General features: G+C 41.1%; 1 protein-coding gene across 1 annotated transcript in view; it reads right to left on the reverse strand.

The window, feature by feature from the left end:
- The window catches only part of LOC134848209 (uncharacterized), a 29,298-nt gene extending 10,645 nt beyond the window's left edge, over positions 1–18,653 (reverse strand). Inside the window, exons 1-2 of the mRNA XM_063865582.1 lie at positions 18,305–18,653; positions 17,327–17,514 (exon numbers count right to left, since the gene is read on the reverse strand). Of these exons, the coding sequence (XP_063721652.1) occupies positions 17,327–17,514; positions 18,305–18,354 (238 nt within the window). The 5' untranslated portion in view covers positions 18,355–18,653. The remainder of the gene's footprint in view (positions 1–17,326; positions 17,515–18,304) is intronic.
- Between the last annotated feature and the right edge of the window lie 8,347 nt (positions 18,654–27,000).

Below are 27,000 nucleotides of genomic sequence, written 5' to 3' on the forward strand. Positions count from 1 at the left end.
AAGCGGACAATTCTTGAGCAGACACACATTTGAGCCGAAAAAAAACGATTTCATAAACTCCTTAGAAATTATAAAACTTAATAACACGAGGCCGCTCAGGCGATATGAAAATCAATCAATTACTTTTGAGCCGAATGAAAAGTTGTAAAAGAGTAATGAACGCAAATTAGAAAAAAACTGACTTGTTTTTTGAAACAAAGAAAATCAAATTTCGAGAATTTTGTTTTTAAAGAAGACACTTATGGCCCATGAAGCTCTTTGAAATTTCAAGAGCAAATTACGGTTGGTGCTTTTTTAATGAAAATAACCCAATTTGAGAAAAGTGGATCAATAGGTAAACTTTTTCAAAGCCCAAACTGGCAGGGGCGCACTCGAAGCGAACTCTCATTTCGAACTTCCTCTTTCGTCGATAGACCTATGCTAACATTAAGTCCGTCTAAAACTCCATATAAATTATTTTCCAACATTGGAATTTGATTTTGATAACTTATTTTGTCCGCTTTATCCGTCAAGCGAGAGACTATTAGCGAACGACACTCAGTTCCGGTATTTAGTATACGCACTTTAAATCCCAGCATAGGGGAAAACTTTACTCGGAATAACCGCATTCTGGGAACTTTCTAGGCGAGCCGCGTCAGTCTAGTGGGAAAAGTGGAAGTAACATGAACTTTAAGCCAATATCGGCAAAACAGGCATTCCGACAGAAATCGTATTGCCAAAGCGACCTATAGAAGACCCGAACATGCACACTCGACCAAACAGTCAAACAGGGAAGGGGAAGGGCGCAATTTTGCTTGAAAAAAAACGGGGAAAACGAATGTCAAAGGATTCGGATTATTGGAGTAACTATCCAGAACATTCCATGGGATGTTGCAATTAGATGAGTAAAATCGCACATCTTCCTATCAATGGGGGAAGTTGGAAGAAAAAAAGCTAATATTGAGAGTGCGTAATAGAGTGACTACCCTTGCGCTGTGAGATGTGCTGGAAGAAGCGTTCAAATCTCATTGAAATATGGCGTTCGACATATTCACACTCTTATCAAGGAAACAAGGGCGTAATGAGTAGCATGAATTACGCTTCGGGACCTGGCCAAAGTACCCAAACTGGGCAAATTGGAGGATTAGATGGTTACAGGTTCTCAATTTGGTGAACTCTCATTAAAAGAAACACCTCAACGAAACGTTAGACCCATTATCATGTCTAGAAGTAGCCAACAACTTTAAAAAATGCAGACAAAAGAATTAGCAAAAAAGATCGAGACAATAAGAACTCAATACCGGAACAATCACTTCAAGAAGGCGAGAAACTTCACGTGTGGGTCACAAACCGAAAATGAGCAGTACAACAGAGAAATCATCAGGAAAACGATCCGATGTAACGAACCCATACGGAGGTTGTGGATCAGAATGGTCCAGCACGCATAAAGAATCGTGCTCAGCACTGGAAAAAATTCTAGAAAATGAGGCAGAAAAAACCAATTCGCTCGAATGAGTCGCTCAAAGAACACAGGGATTAGTAAATGACGACCCATAAAGGGAAACAGAAGTCGAGTCAATCTAATTGACAAAATCAGAGCTGAACTGGATTCCGATGGATATCTTGTAATATCGAGTATGACGAGACCATTGCTGATTTGCAACAACACACGGACTCGTCGTCCAAAAAGACAATAAATGTTGAATGGTAGTCAAAGATTCCGATGAAGACCATATGGGTACCACAGAGAGGAATTAATTGACGTGCATAAAATTCGGATAAAAATCGGAGGTCTCGTGTTTATGTTTATAGCCGATAATGTCCGAGTAGGATTGTCCTCCAAAGGAAACACACATCGAGTACGACGGGTCACACGACGAATTAGGTTGTGCTCTGGAATAAATGATCAAATCCTGCTGGAAGGTTCGTTCATTTTTCTTGATGATACTTCGAAGTTTGCGAAGAAAAATGAACTTGAACTATTGAGCGGAGTTTGGCCGATTAATTACTTTAGTTATTACTTATACAGAAAAAAAATTGTTGCGGTAGAGTGGTAGGGCACTGTTAAGTACACCTGAATCACAGCGGTCAAATGAAACCAAATGTGAAAATTGAAGGTTCAATATCGTAAATTCACTGAATTTATACTGACTTGTTTTAGTCTTAACGGTTAACAACAATAACTCAAAACACAGCAGACTTAACTAAGATTGGCAGGTATTAATTAATTGGTAGCCGCACCAAACATATGGCTAAACCAATGGCGCCAACAACGTAATATATAGTTAGATACTAGGAATAATATATATATGACATTCCCTCAACAATCATTTTTTAAACAAATGTTTTAAAATTATCAGACGGAGAATGTTTGAGTTTTGGACCCGCAGTAGTCCACCCAATAGTTTTCTTTAGTTTTCTTTTTCACTCCATCTTTCAAGTGCATCTTCCTGCTTAATTCGTGTCCCGCTCTCTGTCTTCCCCTCCTTTGGTTGTTCTCGCTTTCAATATACTGTCTATCATAACCCCGCCGAATTTGGATACCGCCGTCCGTTTCCTGGTACTTTTCCTTGATCATAGTTTGGACCTCCGTGTCCACCCCCTTGGATTTTTCAGCTCCGCTTCCTTCGGATAAGTTTGATCTTCCAATTCCGTCTTCTACATCTTTAGGCACCTTTGGTTCATTTTCTTCCGCATTTCGCCCTGGTGCTGTTGTTGAGTTCCCTGCGTATTTAGAAATTGTTATCGGCTCGTACTCCGAATCTGCCTCCTCCGCTGGTGAAAATTCTCGCGTTCTGTTATCCGCCTTACTCTGTGTGCTTGCTTTACTCTGTGTGCTTGTCCCCACCGCCTGTTCGTTTGCTGCTCGTTTCAATTCCGCCCGACGTTTCCATGCACTTATGGCTGGGGGTGATAGTGTTAGCTTGCTCGCAGTATTTGGCGCGTTGGTCTTGATGACTTTCTCAGCAACCCCACTTTTCCTAAGTACAGAGCCATTTGCTAGAGTTAGAGTGTGCTTAGATTCGCTAACTACTTTTTGGTTTATGGGTCTATACCTTTTATTGCTGTCCTTAAGTCGTTGGAACAAAAGCTCGGTCCGTTTACTTGGCTGTTTGGACTTGCCCCCCAAGGCCTGTTTCCCGTCAACCATTGGTGTTCCATCCGCCGCCGAAACTAGTTGATTCTGTGTCAGTCGTCTAGGGTGGTTCATGTGATCGACATCAAACTCAACGTCGGATCGTTCCTCCCAATCCGTTGCCATGGGTTGGAGACGTTTCTGATTTCTTAGGTCAGTAGAATCTAAATAGGCAGATTTTTGTTTCAACACTCTGGCCCAATTTAGGTTTTGCAGAATTGGCTTTTTCGTAAGATTTCGAAGGACCGTATTTGCTTCCCTGCCGTGATGAGCTTCAAACGGCGATATTTTGAGAGTAGCATTCGGAGCAAATCTTAGAGCACTCAAGGCTCGTTCTATCATTGATTCTAAATTTCCGCTATCTTTTTCTTTTGCGTAAGTTAGGACAAAGTTTTTCATGCTGCCAATGGTACGTTCAACACATCCGGTTGCACGATGATCATTCACGGGTGAATAAATTATTTCTATTCCTTCGGAATTACAAAATGATTCAACTGCATTCGATGTGAAACTTGATCCTTGGTCCATAAAAATTTTCCTAGGGACACCATGTTGAGATATGTATTGTTTAATGAACTTAAGGACCTTATCGCTTTTATTATTCCCGCAGATCATTGCAGAGGGCCAGCGTGAGAATCGATCGACCGCTACCAAAACATATTTACTCGATTCATTTAAGTATCTAATCGGACCCCAAAAATCTAGCTGTAGACATTCATTCGGCTCCCGTGGTTCATAAACTTTCCCAACGTCACCTTTAGCGCATAATGGTTTAAGGCTTTTACCTGCATCCGTGCATTCCTTGCACCCATCCGCAGCTGCGACTAAACTTCGGTGGAGATAGGGAAACCAGACATCCCTCGCAGCCTCGAACATATTCGAGCGCCCATGGTGAAAAGAATGTAGGCGATTGACTACAGCCTTTCTGAGTGGTATGGGGATGACGAGTCGTTCGTCCATCCACAGGCAATTTTCCCGCACGTGGAAATCATGTGTGTGCTGTCCGAGGTAGGCACCCATTGCTCTGACCTTCTTTTCCAATTCCGGGTCCTTACTCTCCACCAGTTCTTTTATCGCACGCATCTGAGGGTCCCCTTTATAATTCGCTTCAACTAGCTTTAGGTTGAATAGTTCTGGCAGTGCACTGCTTTTTCTGATGATCTTGCAGTCCCGGGGAATCACTGACATGATTACATTTCCTCCTGCTGGGTATGCCGCCGGAAAGAGTTCACCTCCGAATGCCGAAGGAATGGAGATTACAGTGTTGCATCGGATGTCCCTAGTGTGATGTGTCTCGGCCTCCAGTCGTGCGTCTACTATCTCCACCTCGCTGCTACTGCCGCTTGTTATTTCTGGATGTTTCAACAATAATTTATTAAGTTTCTTCAAATTAAGTGATGTCATTGTAGAGGTATTTGTTTTGATAGATCGATAACTTGTTTTGTTAAAAGGAGGACTACTGTTTACTGTGGAATTAATATCAGACTCACGTAGTTTACATTCAGTAATTGACTTTACTACTTTCGCGCCCTCCCGGTCAGTACACTCAGCTATTCGTTTTACTGGCTTCTGATTGGTTGGCCGACGGTCACGCGTTTTGACGCCCTCTTCCGATGGAAAGTTAATTCTATCGTTTCCAACTTGTATATCTTTAGCTGAAACAACTGATTTCCTTGATGCTTTAATAATCCCTTTATTGGTATCAATATAACCAAGTGAATTGGTAATTGACTGCAATTTAGCAACTGTGAACGTGTTATCATAAAGACTAACTCTTGTTGCTTCCCCCACCGGATGCCTTGATAGATAATCCGCCAGGCCAATTTTAGCCCCAGGCATATGTTCAATGACAAAATCAAAAGGAATAATTCTATCGATTCAACGAGTCAACCGACTGAACAGAGTTTTGTTTTTCTTATTGTTTCCATTCAATAATGATACCAAAGCCTTGTGATCTGTCACTACAGTAAATTGCCGCCCGAAAATATAATTTCTAAAATATTCGGAACCCCAAACTACGGCCAGCATTTCTAGCTCATTTGTCGAATATTTCTTTTCGGCCGCATTTAGAAAACGGGACGCAAATGATATAGGTCGCCAACCCTCGGCGCCTAGTTGTTCGAGTACCGCCCCCAAACCATTATGGCTTGCGTCGCACACGATGCGTATGTCCTTATGCACATCAAAATGCTTAAGTTCGACTATGTTCGCGACTTGTTTCTTAAGCAATTCGAACGCTGTTTGGCAGTCAGTTGTCCAGAGGAATTCGTTTTTCTTACTAAGCAGCGGACGTAGGGGCGCCGAAGTTTCTGCCAACGCAGGTAAATATTTGTGAAGGCTATGGATTGACCCCATGAACGACTTCAATTGAGAGAGCGTTTTCGGGGCAGCTAATTTGTCAATCGGATCTGTTTTCCGCACCATTGGTGTAATCCCTGATTTTGTAATCCGGTGGCCTAACCATTCGCAAGTATTTTTCGCAAATTGACATTTTTCTAGTTTCAAAGCCATATTTTCTCTATCTAATTTCGCCAAAATCTTCTCCACCAGGGCAATATGTTCAATCTTGGTACCTTTTGAAATCACTAATATATCATCAATGAAAGCATGCGCGCACGGAAATTCAGCCAGAATGGCATCCATGACCCGTTGAAATTCCGCCGGCAGGGTTGTCAATCCATAGAATCCTGTCTTGAATCGATATGTACCGGTAGAGCGGCCTCCCACCAACGAAAAATTACAATGTTTGCTAGTATTTTCATTTAAAGGAAGTTGACCGTATGCGTACGTGAGATCCATCGTTGTAAAAAAAACATCCCCCTGTTTGCGTTCGCTGATCGTTTGCCCTACAATGTCCATTAGTTCTTCAATATTGGGCATTTGATATTTATTTTTATGCACTTGCTTGTTTAATTCTCTGGATTCCAGTGCAAGTTTTACCGAACCATCCTTTTTCACTGTGATGACAATAGGTGAAAGAAAATATTTATCTGAACATTCTTCCAATTTTTGGATATGACCTTGTTCCAAAAGTTTTTCAATCTCCTTATCGACTTTTTCCTGTAATGTTATGGGCACTCGCCTACCCTTTTGTTGAATTGGAGTTAGATTCTTGAAGAATTCGGCCTGCACTTTATAATTTCGGATGCGCCCTACCCTGCGAAAAAGATGTTGAAATTGCTTACTGAAATGTGTCTGCCAATCATCCAAGTCATTGTCCGTCGCCACAGGTCCTTCTTTTGAATGTATGCTGTTCACCCCTTCTGTCGATGGTGCTTGTATCAACATCAGTCCTAGTGGTGGCATTAAATCCCTGCCATTAATAGACGGTCTGCACCCTCCGATGACGTTGATATCCGCCGAACAAGTCCATCCATTGGAATGAAGCGTGACTTGCATCTTCCCCAGAAATTTTAACGGATTGTTGCCGTAGTCGCGGAATTGGTCGTCTTTCGGATCCAGCTGTTTCAATTGTACGTTGACTGTTCCCATGGTACGTTTTAGTTCCCCAATAGTGAAGATGGATATTGGCGAACCACTATCAATCCAGGCCTGGGTCGCTTTGCCATTGATTCTTAAGGCTAGTTTGGCCCCCGCGACTCTCAATTCTGTTTCCTCCTTCCGCCGGATTGACATAACTACATACTCCGTTGAACTATCCGAATCCCATCCATGTGCCGGTGCCTTTGAATCAGTCACCCATCCGACGGAACTTCCGTAATTGGATGCACTCTCCTCCGGATAATCCTGTGCAATCCCGCCATCGGTGTCGTCCTCATTTATCATGCCTACGCGACCCCTATTCGCCGATCGACGTCCTCTACAAGTTCGCTCGTAATGTCCAGTTTTCTTGCAAAAATTGCAGGTTGCATTTCTTGCTGGACACTTTGGAATATGATCCGGGGTAAAACCACTCTGGTCACAATTGTAGCACTTGCGATCTGCTGCTCCTCCGCGGCCCCTTGTGCCTCCTCTGCCAAATCCACGTCCGCCTCTTTGAAATGATCGGCGATAACCTCCTCTGATTGCGCTTATAGGCTCCGCTTTAATTTGTAGTGAGCCCGCTGGTGCCGCGGTAAGTCCCCCACCGGATACTTTATATGACTTTGCGTATTTGTCATCCCGTTCATATGACAAAGCAATCCGATAGACCTCATCTGGTGTCTTAGTTGAACGACATAGCTCCGTTTGAGCCTCCTTATTGGACATATTCACTATGAATACGTCACGTAACACCCGTCGTTCCAATGCTCCCAATGAGCATCTAGCGGCCAGTCCACTCAATACGGAGTGAAATTCTTCCAACGTTTCCCCGTCACGTTGTTTCCGAGATAGTAGCTGATACGTCTCGAACGTTTCGTTTCTTTCCTTCCTGAAGACATTCTCAAATTCATCCAAAACCCGTGGATATCGGGTAGTCGCCAGATCCAAATGGGGTTTCCGGTTATGTAGTTCGTCCTGTCCACGTTCCCCCAAACACAAGTAGAGATTAGAAATTAGTGTCTGCTCAGCTTCCAATCGATTTTTCCCATTCACCTCCTGTGGCAGATCTGTAATTTGCGCCGAGGTTAGCGTCCGATCAAAATAAAATGCCGTCGGATTGAATGAGTGTTTTGCTATTACACCCCAGGTAAATCGTGTAATCCAATGCTCCCACAGCATTGGTGCTTCCGTACATTTGCTCGGCCAAAATGCCGTAATCCCCAGTGGATTTTTCCCTGATCCCGCGCTTTGTCCTGCTTGCTGCGCCATGTGAAAATTGAAGGTTCAATATCGTAAATTCACTGAATTTATACTGACTTGTTTTAGTCTTAACGGTTAACAACAATAACTCAAAACACAGCAGACTTAACTAAGATTGGCAGGTATTAATTAATTGGTAGCCGCACCAAACACATGGCTAAACCAATGGTGCCAACAACGTAATATATAATTAGATACTAGGAATAATATATATATGACAAACAGAAGTCGAGTCAATCTAATTGACAAAATCAGAGCTGAACTGGATTCCGATGGATATCTTGTAATATCGAGTATGACGAGACCATTGCTGATTTGCAACAACACACGGACTCGTCGTCCAAAAAGACAATAAATGATGAATGGTAGTCAAAGATTCCGATCAAGACCATATGGGTACCACAGAGAGGAATTAATTGACGTGCATAAAATTCGGATAAAAATCGGAGGTCTCGTGTTTATGTTTATAGCCGATAATGTCCGAGTAAGATTGTCCTCCAAAGGAAACACACATCGAGTACGACGGGTCACACGACGAATTAGGTTGTGCTCTGGAATAAATGATCAAATCCTGCTGGAAGGTTCGTTCATTTTTCTTGATGATACTTCGAAGTTTGCGAAGAAAAATGAACTTGAACTATTGAGCGGAGTTTGGCCGATTAATTACTTTAGTTATTAGTTATACAGAAAAAAAAATTGTTGCGGTAGAGTGGTAGGGCACTGTTAAGTACACCTGAATCACAGCGGTCAAATGAAACCAATCAAGGTTGACTGGATGGATCGACAGATGACTCCCGTTTGACTTTGAAAAAGAACATATGACAGGAACAAAATAGAGAGTCACAGGTTAATTATACCGAAATCCGTTATTTAAAATGCCTAATCCTTCTAAGCACGATAAAAAATTCAATGTGGCGCAAACTGAATTAATTACAGCTGGCATACATAAAACACTAGGCAAACATGCACAAACGAGTGCTCCAGAACATTCTAGTCACTCTTATATCTTATATAATCCAGAACGAGCACGCAATTTGCTAATAAAATTCCAAGTTAATTATAGCGAGAAAGGGAGAAAAAAAAGAAAGAAAGAACGATCAGAATGGCGAAAATGGAGTTATTCTACAAAAAAGCGTTCAACAAAAAGGAGGCATTGAAAAAACGGGAAAGAGAGCTGTTTAAAGATAAAGAAAACACTAAAAAATCAGTTCTGCTGAGGATAGAAACGGACAGTCCACCTTTGACGGAGGAATCGTGACATGAAAAAGTGACGATACCATCAATGCTCATATTTGGATGCCTCGATATGTTGGAAGCAACACATTCAGGTAAACTAGGATTAACATCCGCCTACGACAGGACATGGTGGCCGTATAGTCGACGCAACATCATCAACAAGGCAGAAAAGGCAAGCCGTGCTCCACTATCGGTGAGAACTTAAAATCATCTATCGCACGTTCAGATTGGAAATAGCTAAAAATAACAAAATGAACCTAAAGAAGAAGTTCAGCTGAACTTCGTGAGACCGATTGTTAACAAATGAAAAAGAGGTTCACATTCTCTTGGCGATAGACAGTTTTTCCAAATTCTTAGTGAAACTTTTCAGTCAAGCAAACGCAAAAATAAACGCCAGCAAAATTTTGAGACAAAAACAATAATTACACGGAACTCTTCGAGCTACAGTGCTGATTTAAATTAACCGGACAAAACGCGTTAAACTTGAAATTTAAAACGCATTTTTCTCAAATTGGGTTGAGTTTAGGTAAAAACTTATGAAGACAAAACTTGCTTAAAATTTTAGCAGAATTACTATGGTAAAAAACTAGGGCCCGAAATTACTAGGGCCCGAAATTTTAACCAAAAAAATGGGTCATTTTGGCTTTTCTTAGTTAATCAAAAATTACGCCGAAAATACCCAATCGATCACAGACATAAATATATCAAAGTGAGCCTCTTACGTAGCCAAACAAACTTTAAGAAGGGTAAATTCTCCAAAATATTGTATAAGTTAATTTATTTTGGTTTGATAGACAAAAAAGGTCGTTTTTACTATATAAAATACCAACTTTTTTTTTAAAAACAATTTTTAAACAATTTTCATTTTTTTTTGGAGAAAATATCCTTCATAAAATTTGTTGGGCTACGTAAAGGGCTCACTTTGATATAATTATGTCTGTGATCGATTGGGTATTTTCGGCGTAATTTTTGATTAACTAAGAAAAGCCAAAATGACCCATTTTTTTGGGTAAAATTTAGGGCCCGAAATTCACAAAACAAATTACACCATAGTAATTCTGCTAAAATTTCAAGCAAGTTTTGTCTTCATAAGTTTTTACCTAAACTCAACCCAATTTGAGAAAAATGCGTTTTAAAATTCAAGTTTAACGCGTTTTATCCGGTTAATTTAAATCAGCACTGTATCCGAATAGACCAGGCCTCAGGCTTAGCAGGAAAACTAAGAATTAAGCGTTGTTCCGGCAAACGACCACCGCGGAATCGGACTAGTTAAACGTCTTCTTGAAACCGTTAAAAATCATGAGGATAAATGAAGAAAGACTGCAAATAATCCATCAAGCTGGATCACGCTTTGTATGAATTGATAACGTCTCTACAACAGCACAGGAACAAACAATTAAATTGACACCACTTCAAGCGCATTTCGGCAGAAAACCGAATACGCCAAACTCTAACATTATTACAAAACTGAGCCCGTATAATCTAAATTGGGATAAGGCTGTAAAATCATGTTTAGACTAAGAGACAGTAGGCAAGCCGCTGATGTCGAGTGATCAGCGAAAAGACACAGACACAAGGAGTGGCATTGTCATCAAAGAAGAACACAAATGGAGGCACGCACAAGCCCAAAAACTAATGGAAAAGCTGCCAATCGTCGTGATCACTCGCAATAACGACGAACCCACAGAGACACCCAAAGACAGGAAGCGGCCATCGCGTCTGAATCTGGCTAGGAAAACGGTCAGTGGTAGAAATATGGAGCTAGAGGGCGAATGGAGCGCAACCCCCGAAGGGACGACTACAGAGAGCTACGAGCTCAACAACTACTCTGTAGAACCTGGGAAGAATGAAGGTGATAGTCAGGAACTACGCCTTAGCCCCGAAAAACGAACGAAGTCACTCATTGAATATCTTCGCCAGAAAAAGAGCCCCGCCGAACACTAATGACAACTTTGATTATAGTAAGCTCGGCAACTAAAAAAATTTGTCATCGGAAAGAGAAGGACGAGAAAAAACAGAAAAGAAAAGACGGGCATACCGAGAGCAGACAGTAATCAGGAACTAGGACAATCTGTTGAGGACAGACGAGCTCAATGCCAGACTAGTGAAATACCAGACCAAACTCAAGGTCAGACTTGAGCAATAGAAACCTAATTAAAGGTCAACTGGTATAAAACTCAATGCACTCAGACAAGGTCAACTGGTCTGCTGGTATTTGATAAACTAATTAATTAACTGGTAATTAATTAACTGGTACTATTTGATGCTCAGTTTGTCGTGTCATTTTATAAACACAATCTCAATTCATTCTTCAACAATCAGTATCTCTTCTCTCTCCTCAGTTGAAACCTCAGATAACTCTCAAACCTCTATCCCCTAGTCCTACTTGCTCTAACTCTGAATCTTAACAGGTTATGGGCCCAGATTTCTAAACTTTTTGATTTAATAATTATTTGATTTCTGTCAGAGTTTTTTTTAGCTTTTATCTAGCCTTTAGCAAAGCAGAGATGGACTTGAAACTGGCTGGATTCAGTGGAAAGTCTGAAGATTTTCCAGCTTGGTCGACGAAGTTTGTGGCACTGATGCATACCAAAGGCCTGTTCAGGACTGTGATGGGCAATGACGATCTACCAGAAGCTGAACCTACGCTACCTGAGAATCCGAATGCTGACCAGATGACGGCGTACAACACCAAGATGCAGGAGCGAGCTGTGCTGATCCAGCAGAGGAAAGACAACCGAAACACAGTGTGGTCACATCTAGCTCTGGTCCTGAACAACACCACACTGATGTACATCAAGAACGACTGCGTGGCTGCGGATGGCTATGGCGATGGGACGAAGGCCTGGAGACTGCTGCAAGAGAAGTTTTGCAGTGTGGAGAGGCCTACAGTGGTCAGTCTAGTAGGCCAGCTTGCGAAGCTGCGCCTAGGATCAGAGGAGGATCTCGATGACTACTTCGTTCGAAGTCAAGAGCTGATGACGCGGCTGAGTGAAGCTGGGGAAGCAATTACGGACACACTCTTCAATGCGCTCGTGATCAACGGACTGCCTGACAGCTTTGAGCATTTCGTGGTGCAGGAGAGCTTCCAGCCGGCCAAGACTTTTACAGAGCTGAGAACGAGGTTGAGGAACTATGATGACTCGAGACGAGCTCGATGTGGAGAGAAGACTGGGAATGGACACATAGCTATGCAAGCTGTGAGGAAGAAGAAAGGAGCGTCGGGTGGTGGCTGTTTTGTGTGCGGTCAGAAGGGTCATTTGGCAAGAGATTGCAGATCCAGAAGTGACAGTGGTCAATCTGGTGCTCGAGGCAGTGGCTCGAATGAAGCAAGTGGTCCAACTTCAAGGAAGCAAGGGTGCTTCAAGTGTGGACAACAAGGACACTTTGCAAGGGACTGCAAGCAGGCAAAGACAGGGTTCTTCAGTTGTTGTGCAACAACCTCAATGAAGGGAGATGATCTCATTGTGGATACGGGATGCACCGATCATGTAGTGCGCGACAAGGCTGTCTTCTCAAGCTTTGAGAAATGGGATGAGGGGACAACAGTTGAGAATCCGAACGGTACAATATCAAAGATTGAGGGCATAGGCTCGGTGGAAGTGGACATACGAGACTGTCAAGATGTGACGAGGAGCTACACTTTCCACAATGTGCTGTTTGTGCCGAGCTACAACGTGAATCTGATGAGTGTGAGCTCAGCAATAGCTAGAGGGTCTAGTTTCAGCTTTACATCAGACTCTTCTCATCTTGTGGCACCGGATGGTCGACGGCTACCAGTGAAGCAGCGCGGCAAGCTTTTCTTCCTGGAGTGCAAGTTCAAGAGGAACGCGATGACTCTGGCTACGAAAGCGAAGATGGAGACAAGTAGTGCAATGCTGTGGCACCGAAGGCTGGGGCATCTCAACAAGCATGATCTAATATCAGTTGTTGATGTCGGCGAGCTAGGGTTCTGCGAAGTGTGCACAGCTTCGAAGATGCACGAAGTAGCAATGCCAAAGAAGACAGAGAACAGGGCAACTGCAGTGGGGCAGCGGGTCTTCAGCGACATCCAGGGACCATTTGAAGTTGCGAGCATGCATGGAGCGCGCTATGCCGTGAGCTTCATTGATGACTTCAGCCGTCTGGCAGTGGTCAAGTACCTGGTTAAGAAGAGCGATACTCTTTCGAAGTTCAAAGACTTTGTAGCTGAGCACGGAACACCGAAGTGCTTGAGAACTGACAACGGAGGTGAGTATTCGTCGAATGCTTTTCGGATGTTCTGTAGAGAAATGCAGGTGAAACAGGAGTTTACAGTACCTAATACTCCGCAACAGAATGGCGTGGCAGAGAGGTACAACAGGGTGATAACTGAGATGACTCGATGTCTACTGGCCGATGCAAAGCTCTCAAAGATGTTCTGGGTACGAGCAATGTCAACGGCAGTCAGGGTTCGCAACTTGTGTCCTACATCCAGCAATGAGCATCGCATTTCATCAATGGAGATGCATTATGGGAAGCCATCGAAAGTCAACTACCTGCGAGTGTTCGGATGCCTGGCGTACTACCTGGACAGAGGAAACCGGCGGAAACTGGATCCGAAAGGCAAGAAGAGCAAGTTCATTGGTTATGACGAGGAGAGCAAAGCCTACTTGCTGATGGACCTGGAGACAAAGCGAGTGGTACGAGCAAGAAGCGTGACGTTCAATGAAGACATCATTCCAGACGACTTTCTGGTAGACAGTGAGCAGTCACAAACACTGGGTCTATCAATCGAGGGATGCATTGATGTAGAGGAAACTAGCACGAAGACCATCACTGAGTCTACCAATAAAGCGAATGATAGTGGAGCAGCAGCTTCAGTGGGGGTTACGGAAGATGACCCAGTCGAGACTGAAGAATTGGAACCACCTTCCACAGAGCCTCCAGAGCAGAGGCCAACAGAGATTCCAGAGCAGCGGTCAACTAGAACGCGGAACCCTCCCATCCGATACGGACTGGCTTACACTCATGCTTCAGTGATAGCACAAGAGCCAAGAAGCTACTTGGAAGCAGTATCTGGACCAGAAAGGGAGCAGTGGCTAGCAGCTATGGCTTTGGAGGTGCAGTCACTGAAGGCAATGGGCACCTGGACACTTGTTGATAGACCAAATTCTCGCAAGGTCATTCCTGGACGCTGGGTGCTTGCTGTGAAGAGAGATGCAATGGGACAAGTGGAGCGGTTTAAAGCCAGATACGTGGTGAAGGGTTTTATGCAAGTGGAAGGACTGGACTTCAATGAGACCTTTGCGCCAACCTGTAAACCAGAAACAAAGAGAATACTACTGGCTTTGGGAGCGCAAGATGATCTTGTACTTCATCAGATGGACGTGAAGTCAGCCTTCCTCAACTCGCCGTTAACAGAAACTGTGTATATGGAACAGCCCGAGGGGTTCAGCAGCGGGGACAACCAAGTGTGTTTGCTACAACGCAGTATCTATGGGCTGAAGCAGGCAGGAAGGGACTGGTACCAGACGCTGAGCACGTTTCTTCTGGAGACTGGTTTCACTCGAAGCACCAATGACTTCTGTTTGTTCACGATGAGGGGAATGGATGATGCTATGATCTATGTTCTAGTATGGGTGGATGATATCATCATTGGCTGCAAACTGCAAGCAGAAGTTGACAGGGTGAGGGACCGATTCACTGACCGATTCAAGATGGATGATCGCGGTCCATTAGCCTGGTTTTTGAAAATGCAGGTCAAACGGGCACCTGGTTCTGTCACTGTGAATCAGTCTCGATACATTGAAGACTGCTTGGAGCGCTTTGGGTTGGCTGACTGCAAACCAGTAGGGACACCAGCTGATATCAGCACTCAGTTGACGAAGAAGGACTGCCCTGGAGCGGGCTCAGAAGAAGCAGTGGCAATGCAGCGTGAGGACTACAGAGGCATAGTGGGCTCGTTATTGTACATAGCCAAGCAAACGAGGCCAGACATCCTAGCTACTGTGACTCAACTTTCACGGTTTCTGGAGAATCCTGGGAGAACACACTGGGTGGCTGCTAAGAGAGTACTGCGATACCTGAAAGGAACCAAAGATCTGGAGCTGTGCTACATCAAAGATCCTGATGGGTTCAACCTTTATGGTTCAGCAGATGCTGACTGGGCTGGTGACGTTGATGACAGAAGGTCAACAACAGGCTACAGTTTTCATGTGCAGCGGTCAGGAGCAGCAATCAGCTGGAGTACCAAGAAGCAACCTACTGCAGCAATATCTACCAGCGAAGCTGAGTATCAAGCAATGGCAGCGGCTGTTCAGGAAGGCCTCTACTTACGATCCCTCCTCAATGAGATGGATATGACGTGTGATGGTCCAACTGATCAACGAGGACAACCAGAGCTGCATCAAGATGTGCAAAAATCCCGTAATGCAGAAGCGTACAAAGCACATTGATGTCAAGTATCACTTTGTCCGAGAGCGGGTCGAGGATGGAACATTTGCGCTCGAGTACTGTCCAACCGAAAACATGGAGGCTGACTTGTTGACGAAATCCCTGAGCAAGGCAAAGGTGGATCAACATCGTCGAACGCTGATGGGTTGCAGCCTGACATTGGACAAAGCAGCCAATTCAGCCTGAGTGGGGGTGTTGAGGACAGACGAGCTCAATGCCAGACTAGTGAAATACCAGACCAAACTCAAGGTCAGACTTGAGCAATAGAAACCTAATTAAAGGTCAACTGGTATAAAACTCAATGCACTCAGACAAGGTCAACTGGTCTGCTGGTATTTGATAAACTAATTAATTAACTGGTAATTAATTAACTGGTACTATTTGATGCTCAGTTTGTCGTGTCATTTTATAAACACAATCTCAATTCATTCTTCAACAATCAGTATCTCTTCTCTCTCCTCAGTTGAAACCTCAGATAACTCTCAAACCTCTATCCCCTAGTCCTACTTGCTCTAACTCTGAATCTTAACACAATCGTCTACAAAAATTTGTAGCGATAACACCAAGCCCATCAGAGAGATTGGACAAAACAACTAAATCCGTGTCGCCGCCTGCACTGCAGGTGGACTCCAGCTTCGCCTAAAAGTGAACCGAAGTGAACCGGAACTAACGGACAGAACAAGGCTACGAACTCAAAAACTACGGCTCACTGACAACTGGAAGAGTAATCAACGCCAGGAAACAGAAAAAACCTACTTAGTTTTCAAAAATTTTTAACTTTTGAATTTCGAAGAAAAAAGTAGATGACCTTGAAGCTCTTTGAAATTTTAGAACAATTTATGATGGACACTTTTTTGCTAAAATTAGCCCAATTTGAGAAAACTGGATCAATAGGTCAAATTTTTATTTCGCTGGGAAAATTTATAATTAATTTCCATTTTCGTAATTAGATGTCGATCACGTTTTCCGTGACCTTTATTATTTTGCTGTTCGATAGTGGAGTTTGCTTTCCTTTTAAAAATAGAAATACACTGAACTTGAAAATAAATCAAAATTCAAACCGCGAAAAATCAAAATTGAGCGTGAACTAATTTTAAGCATTTTCCCGAAAAAAAATCAGCAAGACCTAGATTCGAGTACGTTCATTACTCTTAAAAAAGCAGAAACAAAATTGCGATCAGGACAGACGACGAAGATCCCAGAAAGATTCATCGCAGGTAACATAGAAAGTGACGAGCTAGAAGGGATCAACCTTATATATCTGGAAAAGCTACATTTCGACGACAAAACACCGGCATTATTTACCGTCGAAAACGACCGGCAGAAACAATTGCGCGAGCAGATTTAACAAAAAACGCTCAAAAATCTCTGGAATATGAACAAAAAATGGAGGCAATGTCAGCTTTTAACGAAAAAAAAATTGATATACTGAAATCGGAATTGGTAACAGAAAAACGGTTTTAGAATAGATTGGATAATTAAAATACTGCAAATTTGTCTACAAATTGATAAAAGTACAGATTTGCAGATGACCACCAATGTCATCCAGCAAAAAAATTATCAACGGAAAAAAAATCGAGTACATGGTTGCAACACCCTTGTTTATCGCAAGGCAAGGGTAAAAAAATTAACCGCTTTTGAGCGGAGGTTCATAATCTAATTGTTATTAACAAATTTTTCTAGAAAAGCTAAGAAATATAATCTGTACACTATAATTGGAAGCAAAAATTGAAATCTTGTCGAGAAAACAAAAATCAACCAACAAAAATTCAGCAAAAAAAGCTCAAGTCAAAGTTTTTGTAGTAATGCTTCGGTAACCCTGTTTTACGACGGTGTTGACAGTTGCACCGGGCTCTTTAGTGGTTGTTCTGTTCTCAGTGTTAGTTTTGGCCCCTTTGCTGCTCAGCCTTCTGTTGCTCTCACTGTTGACGAGGATGGTGGGTGCCTCCTTCACTTCCGCTCGTCCGTGCATTGTGTGGATCTCAATGCTGTTTGCTCTACTTTTCCTGAAAATAATCAACTTTGAAATTCATATTAAATACGCATTTAGCGATATCCTTGCGCAGTATTGTCAATTTTGTAATCAAAAATATATATTGTATCATAAGACATCAGTGAATTTTTGCTAGGTTTAAAAAAATGTTTTTCCTTGGTCTCCTAAAAAGTTGAGACTACGGACTTTGCAAAGATTTTCCACGCCACCAGTAAATTTTAGGAAACATTAGGGTACTAAAGAAAGGCTTTTGAGCAGGGTCAGATTTAGAAATCGCGGGGGCGGGGGGCCCTCTTTGTACTTTTTTGAGATATCCATATTTGGTGACGGACCCTAACAATTTTCTAAGGGCGCCTTTGGCGCCAATATACAATAACTCTGCGGGGGAAAGCGCGCGCCGATAAATCGAGATTTTTGGTCAAAATTTTCCAAAAAGTGCCTGAAAACGCCTTTTGACCTGTTTTTTCAAAACTTTGCCCGCGGCGCAGAAAATATGGCAAAACAGGGTCTTTTTGGTGCTTTGGGAGACCTCGGAAAATCAATTTGGTCGACCTCAAAAGAAGGTCGAAAAAGATGCGCCCCTGCCTTTGAGGGTTTTAAAGCCTTAAGAAAGTATTCAAGGCAACTCTTCGGACAGTGAAGAGATAAGTTTATCTGGAAATTGACAGCCCCATAATCTTTTATCGGTTCTCAAATAGTTCTGGCAAACATTAGAGTAAAATTTATTTGATTTAGTTTCAATATCGAGCCTAAATTCATCGTTGCTTAGAATAATATAAATGCCAAGTCACTCTCTGTCTCACTTGGTTTTTGAGGACTTTTCGCTGGCCTCTTTAAACCTCACTGTATTCATCGTAGATTGCGAGTGGTTCCTGGACTTGAGACCCTTTCCAGCTCCTCCTCCACTATTTCTCCGTTGCTTCTTCAAATCGTCTTGAGATTCCCCGGTCTCTCCTCGACGTTCTTCTATCTCCTCCTTTTCCTAAGCCTCTTTTTCAGTCCCCCTCCCCTTCGGAGTTCTATTGAATTGCAACTGAGAAAACTCACATTGAAACCATTCATGTTAATAGAACTCATTCGACCCCCTGCCGACCCAAAGGGTCCCCCCTTTGAACTATTTTGAGATATCTATCTTTGGCGGACGGACCCCAAAATTTTTCTAAGTGCGTCATCGCCGCCAATATATACTAATTTTGAGGGGAAGCGCGCGCCGAATAAACGCAATTTTTCGGTCAAAAATTTCCAAAAAGTGCCTAAAAACGTTTTTTTTTTCAAAAAATTGCCTGCTGCGCTGAAATTGGGGCCAAAACAGGGTCTTTTTAGTACTTTGGGACAGCTCGGAAAATCAAAATGGTCGACCTAAAAAAAGATCGACAAAATAATCGAAATTTTTTTCAAATCCGCCTCTCGAGAAATCCTAGATCCGTCCCTGACTACGGTCCTTGTCCTCACTTTTACGTCTTCACTACTCGTCTTCACTACTACATATCAATGGAAATAACTTCTTAAATACCAAAAACGTGCGTCATAAAACCAAATACTTTTCATGGTCGTTTTGACGACGGAGAGAGAAAACTGAAAAGTAGCCCCCCTTGTTGCTGCCATAGTTTTCGTCTATCATCGACGTCTCTTCTGGCATTGTGGTCTGTCTGCTGCGACTGTTTTTGCTATCTTCGTCCACATCGATGGGCTAAAGAAGACAACGACAGCCATTTCCAACTTTTTCAAGAGTGTCTTCATCACTATTTAGATGTTAATTAAATAACTCATTTTTCGTAGTCAAGTAAAATTTTTTGTTTGTTTTTCAAAAAAGCGCTGAAATTATCTTTTGGAGATCATCTGCTTTTAGCTCTAGACCGCGCACTAATTTCAGTCCATGAATTACAGCCTCAAATCTCAAATTGATCTTCTAAGCAGATGTTTAGAGCCTTATAAAACAGCACGGTAGAGACTTAAATTTATAAAACAGCACGGTATCTTTATATTTGTTTTAGTCTTTTTTTAGTGATCGGGTCCAAAGTATTTGAAGTTAGCTCTGAGAACTGATTGCATCTTGCCTAATTAATTTCAAACAACATTTTGGTCTAATTACTAGCGTGAACTGACATCAGACCTGAAGCCTGAAATGCCATTTTACTCTGATCGGAAAAATAACTTCGGCCAAATTTTTTCGACAAGGCTTCTTTGGAATCATATCCACGCCTGAATGAGCTTCATTAGATATCACACTCAATCGCCTGCGAGCATTCATTGAGGCACTGGGTTTTGCTCAGATGGAAAATTCGAAAATTAAAATCATCTACAAAAACAAGTGCTTCTTGTATCAAAAATTCCATTATTTTTTTGGAGAACAAAATTTATCCTCTGGTATATGAATTTGAAAATTAAGCTTCAACTGATTTGAAAAACTCATCTACTCAAAAATCCTTCTATTAGTTTACCAATATAGCATATCATAAAAAACAGAGCTTAAAAAATTTAATCACTGAAAATTTCAATTTACTGAAAATTTCAATTTTAAAAAAAAAAATCTTTCAATTCGAAGAAAAACAAAGCCAACAAGCAATTGGAAAAATGTCGATAAACTTTTAAAAATCTTAAAACAACATGAGATTGTTTTTGACAAACTTTCATTGCATTGCAATACTTTCATTGAAATTTAGTATATCAGCTGAAATCTCTTTCATTCCCATTAATCCTTTATGATAGGCACTAATTCAATAAATACATAACTCCAATATGAGAAAAATGGAAAAATCATGTAACAAAAATTTTTGAAACTGAAACTAATTACGTTTTTTCACGCCATTGACAAACGAACAAACTTCAAACCGCATAAAGCAAAATTAGAGCGTTATCAAGTTCGGTTAACTTTCCCTGGAACAAAAAAAAAACACGTCAGAAACTAAACTCTTCACTTCGTTCATGGGCACTTAAAACTTTACAACTTCTCCAAAAAAAATCGGTTGAAATAACTGCAATTAGATCACTAACACATCATTATCCAGAACAAAATTTCGCGCAAGATCCATTTACCGAAAGCGTAGTTGCAGGCACGCTTCACAAAAGCTTTTCAAAATTTTAAACCATCAAATGAGCATTCCGTGTGACCACCGGTTTTTCAGATAAAAACTGCCGAAAATTACACAAGAAAAAGAAACGTTAAAATTCATTCCGCTCAATGTTCCAAAGGAAAAACGGAAAAATTGCGCTCGAGATGATTTTTCACACCCAAAATTTGAACTTGAATAAGTCATTTTTGGCGGGACTTTTAAAATCATCTTAAGAAAATTTACGTTGAGCTCAAAATGAAACAACTTTTCCAGCTACTAGTTTTCATAGTTATGATGGCTTGAACAATGCCAGTTTGAGATAACTAACGGCCAATATATTAAACCCGGCTGAAATGTGCGGAGAAATTAAAAATTCAACAGCAAAAATTTAAATTTGGGCGTGAACACATCTTAAAAATTTCTTGCAAAAAAAACAGAAACCAATCACGACCTATTTAAGATTTTTCACGACGCTCACTGACCATCAATACAAAAATTAAAACAAGAAGCCAATTAAGATTCTCGGCACCATTTGAAGTTTCTCACAGGAAATCGTAATCGGCCTTCGAATTATCAAACTATTTGAATTGAACCAAAATCGATAGTCATAATGCAAAAACTTAAATCGAGCATGAACAAAATCTTCAAAAAACAACCAGAATAAGTTTGGAGTCTTCAGTCTTCAGTATACTCTTAGACATGAATAGCCATCACCGAGAATTTGCTTCACCAAAAAGCACGATTCTTGAAGGGTGGCAAATTGCCTAGCTACCCATCTAACGACTCCGAGCGTTGTAAAATCACAGGTATTAACCCTTCCAATTACATCAGAAGCTGTGCAGAGTTAAAAGCGTTGTTGAGGTTAACATTCATGGCAACTTCGGGAAAACCCATTTTCCACAAACAGCATTCAACAATCATCAGGGGATCTTGTATAACACAATCCCTCGCTCCTGGTCTCTAATGCAGGAGGATCTTGGAAACAGTCGTCTCTATCCGAAGCCTGTGAGACAACTATTCACACTAGTTCGGCGGCTTCCAAGACCGCGTCGCAAAAATGTCGAGTGACCCCCAAGCAAAAATGTCGAGTGACCCCCAATTGCGTTTGACCCCCAAGCTTCCCAATTGCGTCTTGAAGCAATGGGCAAAAAGTCGTACGACATTGGCAGACATGGACTCGATCGAGCTGCTGGTGACGTACGGACCAACTCAATTTATAAATCGCGCTGGCAATAGGAAGTAAAATACCAGCCCAGCGCCCCAAACTCTCAGACCGTGTCCCCAGGATACACCGGGGTAGATCCAATTAATGCAGCCCTCACCGCAAAGGAATACATCACACTACGAGGTGCCACACTGAGTAAATTCACTGACACATAACCAAGCTGAAAAATTATAGGCGCTTAAGACATAACCCTACATAATCGAGACAAATGTACATTCATTCATAGGGTGCATTTTCATAGGGTGCAAACACAATGCAAACTCAGCATTTAAAAACCCTTTTCAGCAACACATAGAATTTGTCTCCTATCTCTTGCTCTAATTTAATTAAAAGTAGCGGACCCTCTACAGCTAAAGTGGCTCCGGAAAAATGGTATCACACATTTCTAAAAGAAATAGTTCTGCATTTAAGTTGGTTGATGGTGTGATCAGTGAAATATTCCTACCTGTATTTTTCCCTATTAATATTAAATGCAGCAAAGCATGGAAAAACAAAACCAGAAACGTAAAGGAATCAAGTTTTGACTGGTGAATCTTAAAGTACCTCAGCTGGTATTTGAGCTGAGAATTTGTCCTTCACTTCGCTCTCGTAAGTTCTCTCTGCCATCGATGCAACGGGTGGCTGCACTTGGAGGAACTCACCGGGTTCATAATACATGGAAGAACCCCCTGCCAATGCCCCTCCCCCTCCCCCTCCCGGTGCCATACTGCTGCTCAAGTTAGCTCCTTTGGTCATGGGCGAGGATGACTGGTAGTTTCCACTCCGGTCTATCGTTTTGGGGGAACGACTTCGCGATCTAAGAAATGAATGAGGATCTTCATCTAAGAATTACCAACGATCATTTTGAAAGGGGAAAAACTCCGTGCATTTCGACCAATTTTAAACGGAAAAAAGCAATATAGTTGCACGTCGCATTCAAGTGACAAACAAATCGCCCAAAAAGCTTCAACTGCCAATTTGATGATAAGTTTAGCCTGGAATAGAAATTAAGTGATACCATGTGGATTTGATAGTGAGGAACTGTCACATGCAATTTTCCAAATTCTGGCCATAGTGTAGTACATCACGTATGCTTGTGTAACAAAAACAGGCCAAAAAAATGCATGCATTTTCAAAAATAATTGGGAAAAATATTTTGTGCGGTTTAAATTCTCTAAATCAAAAATATGCAATTAAATTTGCAATTTGCAATAAAAAAATCAACCTTTATTACAGCACAAGCTCCGCGTAGTTTATTTATAAGAAAAAACAATGGTGAGACAGTGCATACTAACGTGCATACTTACACTTTTTGGATATAATCTTCACCGCCGACTGTGTTTTAGCACTGGTTTATTTGCTTCGAAAGACTTGCCACCAAAAAATAGCATACATTCTCCTTAAATCGATATTCACCGGTTTTAACTTCGAAACACGCTTGCTTTTCCATGAAAGCCAACGACCAAAAATCAGCAACGTGTATAATATGAAGAAACCAAAGACAATCTGAAAAAAAATTATGAGGCAAAGACCATTTTTTCACAGGAACTAAGGTGGAACTCGTTGTTGGTCACAAACCTATTTGCAAATCCTCTTGTCGGTTGTCACATTATTTAAAGCTAGCAAAAACAAGAAAACACGGCAATAAACGGTTCAACCTCAGCAAGTAACCTGAACAAAAAATCTGATGCTGGCTATTTTATATTTCGAAAAAAATTATTTACTCTAAAACATTACAAGCTCCATTCCCAAGTTTAGGCAAAGTCAGTCATAGGCGTTGATAGGATGTGTCGTTGAAACAAGTAAAGATAGCGTTAATTGACTCAAATTAGGTAAAATAAATAATGTGAAACATAAACAATTGAAAATGGATTAAATACGCAAAAACTTGACCAACAAAAAGCTACAGCATCTCATGTGGCGTATTAGGTCCCATTTAAGGGCTACTTAACTATGCTTAATTGAATTGTTCAACTTACCGCGTATATTCATTCTCATAGACGTAACCTTGTAACCTCGACTCCCTTGAACTTCTTCGTGCTTCCGGGCTATTTCGTCTCGCCGAACCGTAGTAATTACTCGGCGACACTCGACGAGAAGCCGACGGGGTTCGACTACTTCTCAGACTTCGGTCCGGAGGTTGCCGCTGTGAACTTCGGTTGAGCGCGTTCTGCTTCTTCGACATGGCTTTAAAAATTGCCTTAGCCGAAATCTTCTTGGGTCGGGTTTTGTCTCCCACCGCGGGCGACGAGCGACCATCGGCCAGTCGACTGGGGCTAGATCTCTTACGAGTCCGCCCACTCCTACGGGCAGTTGATATGAAATCAGATTCACTGGTAGTGCGTTTGCGCTGAGTCGATCTGGATTTCTGAAGCCCGTAACTTGATACTCGTCCCTGGGTCTGAAGGTTTAAATTTCTACGTCTAAATGATCATTATCTTAACCAAACAATTCGATGCTATCAAAAATATCTCAACGCAATATCTCACTTTAAAAAACATGAATCAGCATTATAAACCCACAATGAACGATTTTCTGAAAAAACTAACGGGTGCAAGTCATAAAAAAGTGAACTTTCCCTATAAAGTTTATTTTGTCTCCCTTTTAGTCGATTAGGTTTTTTGGTGTTATGTTACAATAGGTGGTAATTTTAACTACACTGCATGTATTTAGTTTGAGAACTGTAATGCATAATATAGTCATTTCATTTTCAATCAATTGTACATGCTGCTTAGATTGTTTTTGCAAATACATTACTCTGCCAGATAAATGCTATAAAAAATTCAAATTTTACACTTTTGCCAAAAAAAATTGGCTTTTAAAATAAATTGTAAATACTGTGCGAAGTATAACAAAAAATGATCCAGCTATTTAAGTTAAAATTACCCCCTATTGTAATATATCACCGGTTTTTTCTCTCGCCTGTTAGCCGATTCATTTAACTTATCGCAAGACATTAAACCTCTATTTGAGAACTCTTTGCGCTTGTGGTTGCCGAATCGGGACCGCGACTTAAATCTACGCCTGGCTGTCCGATGTTGAGAAACATGGGATCTATGATGAACTCGGACTCGCTCTGAGGCATAGTCTGGTCGTACAGATCGTGTTCGTTGATATCGGGTGAGTTGCTCAAGTTGATGGGCATGTCTTCATCAGCTACGTCCTTGGGTACACCTAAAATGCCATAACTAAAAATGCTCTGCTTAATGTGGTTATATACCTTGACTAGAGCATGACTTGCACCTACGGTGCTTCAAATAGATCGGTGAACTTAAAAAGATCTTCCTAAAACATGTACCAAAACAGCGATATTTAATGAAACCGTGGAGTTAAGCTGGGCTCATCTATCAGGGGTTTCTATTTCATAAAAAACGCCATCGAAAACCAAATGATTTGAGCAGACAACATTAGATTTGCTACCTTATATTGTACCCTGGCAGCATCCCACTATAGAGTTGGGAATAGTTTAATTCAAATTTAAAAAAAATCATAAAAAAGCCATATTTCGGATACCAAAAAGACTTGATATTTATACCAGACAGCCATATTTAGAGCGAAGAATTGCAACCCCAGAGTGTAGATTGGCAAGACTCTCCGCCTTAGGGTTGAGAATTTCAAGTTCCCTTAGTTTAAACGTTGTTTTGAAAAAAAATCGCCACATCTCAAAGACTTGAAAATTTAAGCTGTCACATTTGGAGGGACAAATTGCAACCAATGAGTGTTGTACCATGATAGCACCCCACCAAAAGATTGAGAATTTTCAAGGTCCGTATTTTTAATATCTAATTTTTTGTACAAAAGAAACAAAAAATGAAATCATAACAAGCACCAAATCATAACAAGCATCAAAATGAAATCATTACAAGCACTAAAAACCAAAACGATTTGAGCAGTCATCTTTGGACAACAGATTTGCAACGTAGGAATATACCCTGACAGCACCCTATATAGGGTTGAGAAGTTCAAATTCGGTAAGTATTTATTATATCTAAGTTTTTTTAAAACAAAGCGAAGAAATCAGAAAAAACACCATTTCTCGAAAACCAAAAGGATTCAAGCAGTCATACTTGGATGCTTGATTTGGAACCCATGAGTGTACCCTGACTGTAACCCAGCCTTAGGTTGAGAAGTTTCAGGTTCAGTTAATAATTTGTGAAACAAAAATTTTGATAGTTTTACGTTGCGAATGCAGGAAAAACGTTGAGTTAAAGCATGCACGCTCCAACAGACTTTGAAACGTCAACTTGAGGAAACATTTTAACCCCTACAAGGTTTTAGCTTTTCATGAAACCAACGTAGGGACTTCTTCAACATGTGCCAAGTGAAATTTCATAAGCATTATACTATACGATATAGCTTAAACGTGCAAAAAAATCTTTCGTTAAACAGGCGAAAAATAAAACGCCGAATAAGCTTAAAGATGTCAACATAAGGATTCCCTAAACATGTGTCAAGTGAAACGCCAATTAAATGATGTGTAGATTTTATGAATTACTTGATTTTGCGCTCTTTTTTGACAAGCAGCTCAAAGTATTGAAGTTCAAAGTATAAAATATTTTTAACGCGAGGCAAAGCTGCACTTCGTAAGCACGAGCGAGAAAACGCCGTAAAAGTTTCTATAATATTTTTAAAAACAGAATGCTTCGACCTCCAATAACTCCAGAAAATAGATTCAAAAAGAAAAACTTTCTAAATCAAATAAAAATAAAAAAATTTTTTTTAATTTACTGATTATTCTTTTTAATTAAGATGACTGAATTAGATGAAATAAAAACGAAAGAATTAGAACTAATAATAGCTGAAACAGCGTTGAAAATGGACCCCAGTTGAATTAGGAAGCCAGCCAATTTTAATCTAAACTCGCGAAACTGTCTCTAAGGTAGTCTGAAAACGGAAAACTTTCAGACCAGTTTTTCTGAGCACCAAAAACATTTTTTCAAATTTTCTTTCTGGAATCCAAATCCTGGCCAAAAAAGGTTTAATTCAATGCTACAGTTGACGCCCTTTTGAGTTTTCCTTGAGATAGTCGAAATCAGCAGAAAAAAAACCGACCCAGATCCGAAGTCTTTTTCCACTCTTCGAGTAGTCGGAAGAAGCATCTGAGCCGACAAGACATACACTAGCTACCAATAAGGAAGATGCAAATGAATTGCCAATACTTGTAGCAAAAATCCCACCAAATGCGCATTTCTATTTGCGTTAAAAACTTATGGCCCATAGAATGTTGGAAAAGTGTTAAAAC

This window comes from Symsagittifera roscoffensis, chromosome 6, assembly GCF_963678635.1.
Source record: "Symsagittifera roscoffensis chromosome 6, txSymRosc1.1, whole genome shotgun sequence".
Lineage (NCBI taxonomy): Eukaryota > Metazoa > Xenacoelomorpha > Acoela > Convolutidae > Symsagittifera > Symsagittifera roscoffensis.